The 11,979-nt window shown below is 40.8% G+C and overlaps 1 protein-coding gene across 1 annotated transcript; it reads right to left on the bottom strand.

Moving 5' to 3' along the window:
- Positions 1–1,562: 1,562 nt before the first annotated feature.
- On the bottom strand, positions 1,563–6,913 carry LOC141327145 (nuclear factor 7, ovary-like). Its single transcript, XM_073835327.1, has 6 exons — positions 6,345–6,913; positions 5,454–5,549; positions 5,054–5,284; positions 4,954–4,976; positions 4,754–4,872; positions 1,563–2,420 (listed from the first exon to the last, which is right to left on the bottom strand). The coding sequence occupies exons 1-6, from the start codon at positions 6,738–6,740 to the stop codon at positions 1,918–1,920; spliced, it is 1,368 nt and encodes a 455-aa protein (XP_073691428.1). The 5' UTR covers positions 6,741–6,913; the 3' UTR covers positions 1,563–1,917.
- Positions 6,914–11,979: the final 5,066 nt, after the last annotated feature.

The raw sequence follows: 11,979 nt of genomic DNA, 5'->3' as shown, positions 1-11,979 counted from the left end.
TTCAAAATCTGACTTTAGCACCTCTTTTTGCTTTGAGATCAATCTGAGGATAATTACAGGTTGAAAATCACAACAAGAAATAACTGCGACAGGAAACACTGATAAAAAAAAATCAATTACATCAATATGAAACTCTAAAGAAATAAATGTGGCTAAAATAATTTGTTGGAAGAACAACGAGAAAAAAATGACACTGTTAGTTTCTACAAGCGATTATTAATATTTGTTTTCATAGATTCATAGTCATCATTTGATCTGAGAATCAGATTCATAAACAGCTGAATCAGGTATTTCTAGACTAAATATTAGAGCTGGGCAGTATGACCAAAAATTTATATCACGGTATTTTTCAAAATTATACAGTATCACGGTATATGACGGTATTTTTTTTTTTTTTTTTTTTTTTTTCATGCATGACTAGGTGTTAACCACATAAATAAATTAGAGAATAATTACTGCAGTATATTGGCTTACATTGACCGGACTAGTATTAACCCAGGTTTGATTGGTCTCACAAAATGCTGCTGTTCACAAAGAAGTGACAGTGGCACTCATAATTGTAATGAGGTGAAGAAATCAGAATTCATGATTTACAGTCAAAATACACAACACTTTATTGTGCATTCTTCACAAGTTCATATTTACAAGTCTACGCGTTTCTCTTCCAGCAGGAGGCGCTGTCAGAATGGTAGTATACAAAGTAGCGCAACAAATGATTTTGAAACGTGCAGCGCTTATATTTATTCAATGGATAGCCTTTTGAAGTTTCATCGCAATTCTTGTCTTTCAGTCCCCACATTTTAGACCACCTGAAATCATAATAATGACTTTCATAACCCCCTAATAACACTGCAGTCATCAATGAAAATTAAGAGCTTTATTTAAGACTTTCAAAAACAAACCTTACACAAAATACGTTTCTTTTTTATTTTTTTCCCCACCATGTTCGGGGCACAAAAAAATATTAAGGGACTAAAGTAATATCAGCATATGAAGTATAATCGTCTCTCATTGTCTGAAAGAATTAATGCACATCATATGCTGAAAGTCAGTTTTTACTTTCACTTTAACATGTTGATCAGTTTCCACGTTGCTTGTGGGATATCCATTGGCTTTAAAACATAAATATTAATAAAAATACAGTATATAGAAAAGACATATATTTAAACTATTGCGACGTAACACCAACGTAAAGCCATTGTTTTTCTCTCACTGAAAGCTACATCTGTCTGCGCACAATGCGCCGATCTCTGCTCTAGTCATCACTGCAGATACACCCCCTCTTGAAATTTCGGCATTACAAGTTTTGCAAATCGCTAACCCTGGGTCTTTCTCAGATATACTGAAATGCGTCCACACCTCAGATGTGTTGCTTCAGACAAGCACGTGCAAGCTGCGGTTTCTGTTTGCGTCAACATACGTGTTCCCAGCGCTTTGTACGCACACACTCACCGGTATTGGGGTATATGAAAAATGAATATCATTTAAAAAAAAAAACACCGGTATTCGGTATGAAAAGGTATACCGCCCAGCCCTACTAAATATTCATATTTGATTCAACATTGTGGATCAGCGAGAACCTTTTACATCCATTTACTTCAAGAAACAAATGATCATTGATCTCTAGAACTGAAATAAACAATTCTTCATTGACAACAAACACTGAGAATGTGTTGAATCAATAGTGGAATAACACTAGAGAAAATATGATCTGACTGTTTCTCATTGGACAGATATGATGAAGATGATTTATTTGAGCCCTTCATCACGTGTTTGAATAATTGTTCATTTGTAAAGATGAATAAATGTAGTTGTTTTCTGGTCTGATGTTCAGATCAACAGTCTCTTACTGATGTGATCTGGATTAAATATTGAAACATGATGAAAGATGAAAGCAGGAAGATCCAGACCTACAGATTACTGACTATTGATCGATAAGATCCTCAGAGAGGAAGAACTATAATAAGTCCAGAAGAATGGTAAGAGTGTGTGAGTGAAGGAGGTTGTGAATGTGTGTAGATGTGTGTTAGTTACAGGATCAGAGAATGACACCGTTCCTCTGTCATAGTCCAGATTCACTCTCACACGATCAAGACGCTGTTTAACACCAAAACCAGAACCTGGAGACACTCCATATTCATCATACCACACACACCAGACACCAGTGTTGAAGAAAACACCTCCCTTCCTCTGGTTTGATGCTGTAGTTACTCCAATACTCCACCATATACTCTGTTTAACCTCCACATCCCAGCAGTGTGTTCCTGAGTTAAAACCCTCTGAACCCAGAACACAGTCATAATAGTCAAATCTCTCTGGATTATCAGGAACAGGTTGATCTTCGCTGAGTCTCACACTGGTCAGATCATCAGACAGAAGGAGACGTGGATGAGCCGTGTTTGGATCCAGAATGACAGGAGCTGATGAGACACAATCAACAGATGCTGCTGTTATTCTGATGTTCATATAATGATCAAGGCTGAACCCAACACAGATGATTATGAATTATGACACTCGTCCTGTTGATCAAACACATCAGACATTTTCCTCTCATCACTGTCAGTCATTCTCTGTCTGATTTATCAATACTGAAAGTTCAATCACAAACACTGACAGACACAAACTCAAAACACTTTCATTTACTCTCATTTATATTCAATCATAGTCAGAAGATCATTTTAATAAACAGATCTTTACACAGTGATTTCATGTTTTCATGTAGAGATATGCAGTAAATAATGTTCATATCTGTATCGTTTTCCTCAGTGTTTCTCTTTTATGAATCACAAAGGTATTTACAGAATTCTGTCCAAAATAAATAAACAGTAGATATTATTCTACAATAATGCAATGAAATAATACTGTAATAATAATAATGATAATAGTAATAAGCTTGCTGATATTAACAGAAACTACAATTAATTATTCAGTAATTAAAATAAAGCTTACAATTAATTATAAATATTAGATGACAATTTATTAAAATTTAAATGTTTAGAAATGTTGTTTTGGCAACTACTCTAAATAAAATAAATTAACATGAAGAATTCAAATGACAACCTAAAACTGAAATAAAATGATTTATAATTATACATGTTAAAAATGAACTTAAATAGATAATAATTATTATTTCAAAATTAAATAAATAAAAATATATACAAATGAAACCTAATTAAAGTAGCATATAAATAGCAATAATCAAATGGGAAATAATGTTTTTGTGACTTTAGACTACATATGAGAGTGAATCAGAGTGAATTGTGGGATTGATTATTTGTAAAAGTGAGCTGCTGGTTTTGGTGCAGTAGATGATCTGGTTCATAATGCTGAAATCTGTCAATATGGCCTCATCATCATCATCATGATTTCCAGTGTGTGTGTATAAGAGCTCAGGGCCGTATTCACAAAACATCTTAGAGCTAAAAGGGTCGTGTCAGTCCTAAATTTATATAGGACTCCTACATTTTTGCTCTAAGAGTATTTCACAAAGCATTTAAGCTCCTAAATCTGTGAAACATCAGTAGTGAAGAGGACTCCTAAATCACTGAGACCAAATCCCAAACTATCCTAAATTGGCTATTGCCGATAATCTGCCTCAGAATGTAAAAGTTTTATAAACACACTGCATTTATTTGCACACATAGGCATGCATATTTTTATATTCTTTTGGGAATTATCTCCAAATTTGTCCTTTTGAAAGGTCATTGTCCCAATTTTTTTTTTTCGGGTAAAACAACAAATACTACCTCACGTTTCACGTCAATCACGTTTACATACTGCCTCCAGGACGTCATAAAAACAATCGGATCGGGTTCGATTTTCTGCATTTTTTGCATCCATAGCAAGCATTCTGAGAGGTGTTTGGACAGTTTAGAGCCATCATGTAACGGTCCTTGTACACTTGAGTTCACAGAAACTAGTGGTCTTCTTTATAATCTGTGGCTCCAGTAATTCTGACAAAGCATCAACGTTTACTGACATTCTTAAAACTTTAAATAATCTCAGAGATCCTTTGAGGAGGTGCACACAAAGAGTATTCTCTCCTTCCTCTCCTTATCTTATAACTGGATGGACCCAATGTCCTTTCTTTTTTCTCTTTTTAAGAAGAAAATCATCCTCACTGCTTGAAGATTCAATTTTGTATTGTTTTTATTTGACTTTTTATTGATTTTTTTTCTTTCTTTTTGTAACAGAAGAAGTGACTGGTGTGCAATAATTTGATGCGTGACAAATTTTTCGAATGATGAATACAAAAAAATGCCTACAAAAAAAAATTCTGACTCAGTGTGCAAGGGTCCTTGTATAAAGTTTGGTTGTCTTTTATGTTTGCATGCATTCAGAAATGATCATTCTACTATTAGTAAAAGGATATTCATATATCCACGAATTGTTTACGAGAAGCACACATTTAAGAGGCTGACAATTAGCTGAACATTTAGTTGTTTAATTAGTGACACGTAGCTTTATTTTTAAACACACATTTTTATTGTAAACCCTTTATTTGAATTTGGCAAAATAGTATCATACTCTACAATATTTATATGAATAAATCTCTGACAGAGAAATCTCTATCAGCCAATCACAGTGTGCATAGTTAATGAGCATGCTGACATCATCCATATTAATGAGCTCAACCCCGCCCCTTACTCTCAACTTAAGACTTCTCTCTATTCCTGAGTAAAAGTTTGTCTCAGCAGCTTTGGGAATAGGTTTTAAGAGAAAACTCTTTTTTAGGAGAACTCTTCAGACTCACTGTTCTGGACGATGCCCTGCATCTTCTTCCAGACTCTGAACGGCAGGTTGCCCAAGTAACGTGGCACATCAATCAAAGCTCCAGAAGGCGTCTGTGGATCCGGCTGTGAGATCTGGACTCTGGAAGAACATTCAGGAGTCAGAACTGCAGTGGCTTTGGATCAGAAGCAGAGAGACCAGAGACACCAGCAGATCACTCACCTTTCCATTGAGACTGGAAACTCCTGCAGAACAAACACACCATTGATCATCAACAACTCAATCAATCATCAATCAATCAATCAATCATCTGAAATCAGACCTTTAGAAAGCAGACATCACTGGCTTTCATCATCTCCTCCATGTCTTTGATTGTGTGTGAAAGAGCTGAGATGTGTCTGTTCATCTCCTCCAGCTTCTCCTTCATCATCTGCTTCTTCTGCTCCTCTTCCTCCCTCAGTGCAGTGATTGTAGCTTCTTCTTCATCTCTGAGAAACTGATGAAGCTTCTCAAACTGCTGTTTAATCTGACGCTCTGTGTGCTCAGCTTGAGACTGAAATCAAACCACATTCACTTCAATCGTCTCCATCGACACACATCGACACGATCACATCATTCACATCTGAGATCAACTAATCCATTATATTAAATATATCAGATCACAACTGTATATAGTGATCCTACAGCTGGAATCCAAATCACTCTCCATTCTGTTTCCTCACCTTCATGTGTCGAACTGTTTTCTCAAACTCTCCTTTCATTTCTTCATTGTGCTCTAGTTTCTCCTCTAAAAATTCCAGTGCTGTATTGAGCTCCTCCTAGAATTAAACAAAATACATAAAACACCAGATTACAGAGAAAGAGAAAATGATACAGTGATATGATCATATAATGCAGTGCTAAAGTATTTGCCATCATCCTGATTTCTTCAGTTTTTTTGTGAAAATCTCATATTTTTAACTAGCAAAAATAGTTGCTGGATCTGTGTGAAAATCTACTTTCCCCTGTAGTTATTAATTCCCCAAATGTATGAAACTTTATTGATAATGGAGTTCAGCTGGTCTAAACACAACCAGCTCTGATCAATCAAATCAACACTTAAAGAGGTATTTTGTTTTGGGGGTGCACTAGAACATGCTCTCATGCTAAGTGGTTCGAAAAACGCAATATTTTTCACATAATTCACATTATTACAATAGCTTTCTCCCCAGGCTTTCACAAGCAGCTCAATTAGTTCCGGGTTCCACCTTCCGAAAAACCAAATGTGTTGTGATTGGTCAGCAGTCCCACTTCGTTGTGATTGGCTAACAGCGTAAACCGTGTTCCGCCCTGCTGCGCCCTTCCCAAAGCAGCAAACTAGATTAAAGTGATTTTACATTTTAAATATGGATTTTTTTTTATTTTTTTTTACAAAAACACATAGGATTGCTAAAGGAGGCTTTTACCGACCACCGACTTTTTTTATTTATTATGGATCGACTTATTTTGGACTGATGGAACACTTGCTCGTGTCATTCAGTCTATGCTGTTCTGTATGCCAGAATTCAATCAAATCAACACTTAAACAGGACTTTAAAACAACATGAAGTTGGCAAAAATCTAATTTCTCTCACCTTATATGATGAAACCATTTCACTGATGGGTCTGAATTTATGATTGTCGTGTTGTTTTGAATCTCTGCAAACTAAACACACCGGCTGTTTGTCCTCCAGACAGAAGAGTTTGAGTTTCTCACTGTGTAAACTGCAGATCTCCTCAGATCCTGATGAACGTCTCTCATTTCTCTCCTTCAGGAACGACTCACACAAGTTTTTTAACACAAGATTAATTGGAGGTTCAGATTTAGAGGATCTTCTCCTGCAGACGGGACACTCCTGAGTTTTCTTGGTTCTCCAGAACTGTTGAAGACACTCTTTACAGACACTGTGACTACATGATAAAAGAACAGGATTCTTGAAGATTTCCTGACACACAGGACAAGAAAAATCATCTTCAGATAGTGAAGCCATTTTCACTCTTTAAGCTCCAGCGATCTAAACTTTACTTTCACTTTCTGAACGACAGTTTGAGATATAAATCTCCATGAGACTCACAGAGATCTACCATCTATTCAGAAACAAACTGAACAAAAGTCCTTTGTCAGTAGAGAAGAGAGTCAGTGTGACAGAAAGTAGAAAGAACACGTCAGTCTCTTCCTGGTAGGAGCTGTAAGAGGGAGGAGTTTATGATCCTTCACATTACTCACAGATCATAAACCTTTAGTTCCTTTGATAAACCAGAAAAACGTCTCAGGTTACTTATGTAACCCTGGTTCCCTGAGGGAACGCGACGCTGCGTCATCAACGCTATGGGGAACGCCACTGGCGAGCCTCTCTCTGAACGTAGTCTACCAATTAATTAATTAATTAATTAATTATTATTATTATTATTATAAGCATCTGTCGTTTCGGTTTCTTCTTTTGTTTTGGAAATTTTGTTCAGAAGATGTGTAATAGCACCCCTAGTGTATAGCAATGAAAACACAGATTCTCAGAGCACAAGTAGAACTCAAATATATTTAGACTTATTCTAAAGTATAAGTCAGGAACACTAAAATGTGATTTTAAGTATATTTCTGAGAACTATATAAAGCACATTTCTGAGATGTACTTTCCTATTTTAGTTTTAAAATATACTGACTGCACACTTGAATAAACTTATTTTTTTTAAGGGTAAAGTGAGTTACCTTCCGGGAACTCCCGCTGCGTCATCAACGCTATGGGGAACACCATTGGCGAGCCTCTCTCAGAACGTAGTCTACCAACCAATCAGAATGACGGGAGTGACGTCACCGCGCGGTGACGTCATCGACCGTGAAGTATAAAGCACGTGCGTTTCAAGCCGGCTTCAGCTTTTGTCATTCAGCGAAGCGCTCTGTGTGTGTCTGTCTGTTACATTTCCTCTGTTTTTCTGTACCAGTTTTCACAAGTTTTATTTGAGTGGATATGTTAACCAACCTAGGGGGAAAGAAGTTTTAAAATGAAAAAAATAAAAAAGTTTTAAAACGGTTGAGCAGCCTCACAGACAGTGTGTTCCTCCCTGCCAACGTTCATTGTTGGTTGGGATACACACAGTCTGTGTGTGGTCTGCTTGGGTACGGAGGTACCCTCGGGGGGGCTGGCTGTTTGCATTGTGAAACGTTTTCCACTGTGGGCGCTCAGTTCCCGGAAGGCTCTCTTCGAGGAGAGAGCCTTAGCTGGCGATCCTCGCGGGTCTGGCCCGTTTCCGCTGAGGCGGAGCGGCAGCTGCACTCGTGGGGATCGCAGCTCGATCTACTAGAGGGAATCGAGACGGGTGATCCCCTATCTCCTTCCTTACCTGGCGGATCGGTAAACCTCATACTGGATGAGGAAACCCGCAATGCGGTTCCTTCCTTCCAGGAAGAGTTTAGCGCTTCTCCTATCTTCCCCCGAGGAGGTTGATGTGGAGAGCGTTGTCAAAAGTATTCAACCGCCCCCCGATCGCCTCAATATGAGGAGCTGTTGGACGTGCTGACTAATGCGGTAGCTAAATTCAACATTAACTGGCCCGCTGAATAAGAAAATGAGCCGCAGAAAAGCAAACTTTATGTTTTCTGTGGACTAAGTCAGCACTTCCAAAACGGAGCCTTCTGGTCTTCCCCGATCTGCACACTGAACTGTCTAGATCATGGGAAAAACCAGAAAGAAAACTTTATCATCCTTGAAAGCTCCGTCTTTGCTTTAACCAGGCCACCTAAAATAACTTCAGGCTTGATGAGCAAAATGTACATGTGTCGGGGTTGCTGGACGGGAGCATTAAACCCCAGCCGTGTACCAGATCCTCACATAAGAGGCTCATAATAGGAGCATTGCAGCCCATATCCCTCCAGCGAGACCTAGAGGGTGGGATTAGCAACACTCCTGGCCGGGGGCTTCAAAGACTAAGCCCGATCCGAGGGTCATGCTCCAGTCTGAGAGGTCCTCGGCTAAGCGGCCCTGACAGCTATGGCTCAGGGCCAATGAGGGTAGCCCCTCTCGGGGAGGAGCGGTGTACACCACAGTTCGCGGTGCCCGTTCTTCCTCGAGGCCCTCAGGAGATCTGTGTTAACCTTGCCAGTGTTACAGGGAGCAGCAACCTCCCTCGGACATTGTTCTCTAGTTGTTCCGCCCGGGAACGTAGCAGAGCTATAGAGTTCGTCAATATCTCTAGAAACACCAGAGACCAGTCTCGAGAGGCTGGTTCCCTTAGTAGACTTTCTGGCAGCGTGAAAACTACTGCCGAATATAGCTACGTGGGTCCTGCATACTGTAGAAAAAGGATTTTTATATCCAGTTTTGGCGCACCGTCGCCACCTTTCCACGGGGCGTTTTTTACTATTGTAAGCCCCGAGCAGGGTCTGGTTATTGAATAATAAAGAGGCGGAACGACAGCTGCACTTGGTCGCAGCTAGGTCTGTTGGGAATTGAGATGGCTAATCCTCCTATCTCCTTTCCCTTCTGACAAACTGGCAGCCAACTGCTGGTTGTAGAAGCCCGCGGCACGGTACTTCCTCCAGCAATGGCCCACAAAGCTCCGCCTATACTCCTCTGAGGAGTTGGATATGGAGAGCTTCACCGACGTTCTGCTCCCTCAATTGCCCGCATTTACAGCTAAAACAGTCAGTTCAGGTGTTTTCTGCCGGTTCACCATTTCAGGGCACTGAGCTGGAAGCTCAGGGCAAATCAGAGGCCAGTCTCGAGAGGCTGGTACCCTTAGTAGAATTTCTGGCAGTGCTGATACTACTGCCGAAAGTATCTTCATGAGTCCTGCGTACTGTGAAGAAGGGTTATTTTATCTAAGAACCCCCTTCAACGGGGTATTTCCCACTGAGGTGGGCCCCGAGCAGGCTCTGGATAGGGGACCATCGAGGTGGTCCCTAGTCAGGAAGGATGGCGGTCTGCGGTCCTTCTTAGATCGCAGACAGCTGAACCTCTCAGTCAGAAAACTGAAGTTCAAAACTGTCAGTGTTTCAAATCAGGTCCGAGGACTGATTTGCCACGATAGATCTAAAAGACGTCTCCATCCTTCTTCAACACAGGAAGTTTCTGTGGGTTGCTTTTAGGGACCAAGCTTACCAAGACAGAGCTCTTCCTTTCGGCCTAGCACTGGTTAGCGGTTCAACATCGAGGTGTTGTTCTCGCTCGCAAAAATAGAGAGCTGTGGTTGAGAACTCAACATCAAGAAAAGAGTGCTTTCTCCATTATAGAGAACCACTTATCCAGTTGTAGTGTGGGATTCGATCATGACGCAGGCACATATGTCACCTGCTCGAGTCGATCCTCACTACAGCCAATGCGGCCAAGCTAGGCTTGTCACTCACTGTAAAACAGTTTTCAAGTACCTTTATGACAGCTGCATCCAACGTGATACCTTTTGGACTGCTGTACATGAGACCGCTTCAGTGGTGGCTCAAAACCAAGGGGTTCTCCCCGAGGGGAAACCCATTTCGCAAGATCAGGGTCACGCGGCTATGCCTACGTGCTCTAGACATGTGGAAGAAACCTTGGTTTCCTATGGTAGAAGACGTCCTATTGAGGCAGGGGCCGAGGCCCGGGGAATATGTGCTTCACCCAGAATGTGCTTCACCCTGCTCCCGGGAGTTCTGGAATGAGTGTGACCCCTGAGGGGGCACATCTCATAGAGGCCTAGAGGCCGGTCTCTCAACTGAGGTTGCTGAGACCATCCTTCACTCCAGAGCTCCCGCGACGAGGGAACCCTATGGCCTTAAGTGGAAGTTGTTTACTGGATGGTGTAACCAGCACCAATTTGACCCAGTTCACTGCCAGATTGGTACAGTACTGGAGTCTCTGCAGTCTCGCTTTTCCACAGGGCTAACCCACTCCACCCTGAAGGTGTACGTGGCGGCGTTATTGGCCTACCACCCCCCTTTCGGTGCCTGTCAGTGGGTAGAGTCCCCTTGGTCATACGTTTTCCTCCACGGTGCACCTGGTGACAGGGCTAACCCACTCCACCCTGAAGGTGTACGTGGTGGCTTTATCGTCCTACCACGCCCCTCTCGGTGGCCTGTCATGTTGGGTAAGAACCCCTTGGTCATATGGTTCCTTCGCGGTGCACTTATTCCTCCATTCGTGGAGCCCGACCGTCGGAAGTATAACTGTATGTGTTCAGTGTGAGCACTGGACACATACCTCCACAATATTTTGTGTAAAACAGAGCACTGCTGGTTGATATCTCCCCCTGAGGGGGGTGGTACCCTGTTTCGAAACAGCACTGTTAGTAAATGGATCGTGGATACCATTTCTACTGCTTATGAGCCCTCTGGCCTGCCAATACCTTGGAGGTCAAGGCTCACTTTACTCGAGGCTTGGCTGCCTCTGAAGCTCTGTTAGCAGGTGTCCCTAACCAGGACATCTGCAGTGCTGCGGTTGGTCCTCACCTCTTACATTTGTCAGGTTCCATGAATTACCCCTGAGAGCCACTCCAGGCTCCTCTATTCTTGGGTAATAGCAGAGTTTCTATGTTTCACCTCATGTGCAATTCCCCAGGCGGAGACATTCCAGTGTCCTGGCAAGTTCACCAGGCACTACTTGTGTCCCTCTTGTTCTAGAAGAAGACCAGACAAAGGACTTCTTCTCCTCGAGTGCCTGAGGGCCGAGGAGTGTTTCTCCCTCTTTGTTCTGGTAGTATTTCACAAAAAAAAAAAAAAAAAAATATATTCACTACAAGTTCCCTTTTGTTTTCAAATACAGATCTGAATAAATCACCTTTTGGCAATCCACCTTATGAACAGTTGAAATGTTCCTCCCATTGTGCAATAAAAATGTGTGGAATAATCTGATATCTATAACTACCACCTCCACTCTAATACAGCTCTACTCTATCATCTATAGCACCACTGTACATAACACCTATTTATTTGTCCATTTATTTTATACAAATTGTTATTATTATTTTTTTCTATTTATGTTAACATATATGTATTTTTCTTATTCTCTTATTTTTATTGTCTGTGGGATGTTGTCTCTGTGAACGGAAGCTAATAACACATATTAACAAGTTCCTTGTTTGCGCAAACATACTTGGGAATAAAGCTCTTTCTGATTATGATTATGTTTCTGATTTATTACAGTTTTTGAACTTTGAACTTTTATTGCTCCTGATAACCAGACCAACAGAAACAGGTTTTTTATCTTCCTTGACTGCACCCACACACACAGATCTTCTTGCTCTCATGAAAGCAACAAGGAA

This window comes from Garra rufa, chromosome 1 (genome assembly GCF_049309525.1).
Source record: "Garra rufa chromosome 1, GarRuf1.0, whole genome shotgun sequence".
Classification (NCBI taxonomy): Eukaryota; Metazoa; Chordata; class Actinopteri; order Cypriniformes; family Cyprinidae; genus Garra; species Garra rufa.
Note: the sequence above shows the minus strand (reverse complement) of the source record. Positions and strands in the feature narration are given on the sequence as shown.

Coding starts and splice junctions, on each gene's coding strand:
- LOC141327145 (XM_073835327.1), bottom strand. CDS start 6,740: ATGGCTTCACTATCTGAAGATGATTTTTCTTGTCCTGTGTGTCAGGAA. Junction 4,873..4,953: donor TTTCCAGTCTCAATGGAAAG/GTGAGTGATCTG, acceptor ATGTTCTTCCAG/AGTCCAGATCTCACAGCCGG. Junction 2,421..4,753: donor GCAGGGCATCGTCCAGAACA/GTGAGTCTGAAG, acceptor GTGTCTCATCAG/CTCCTGTCATTCTGGATCCA.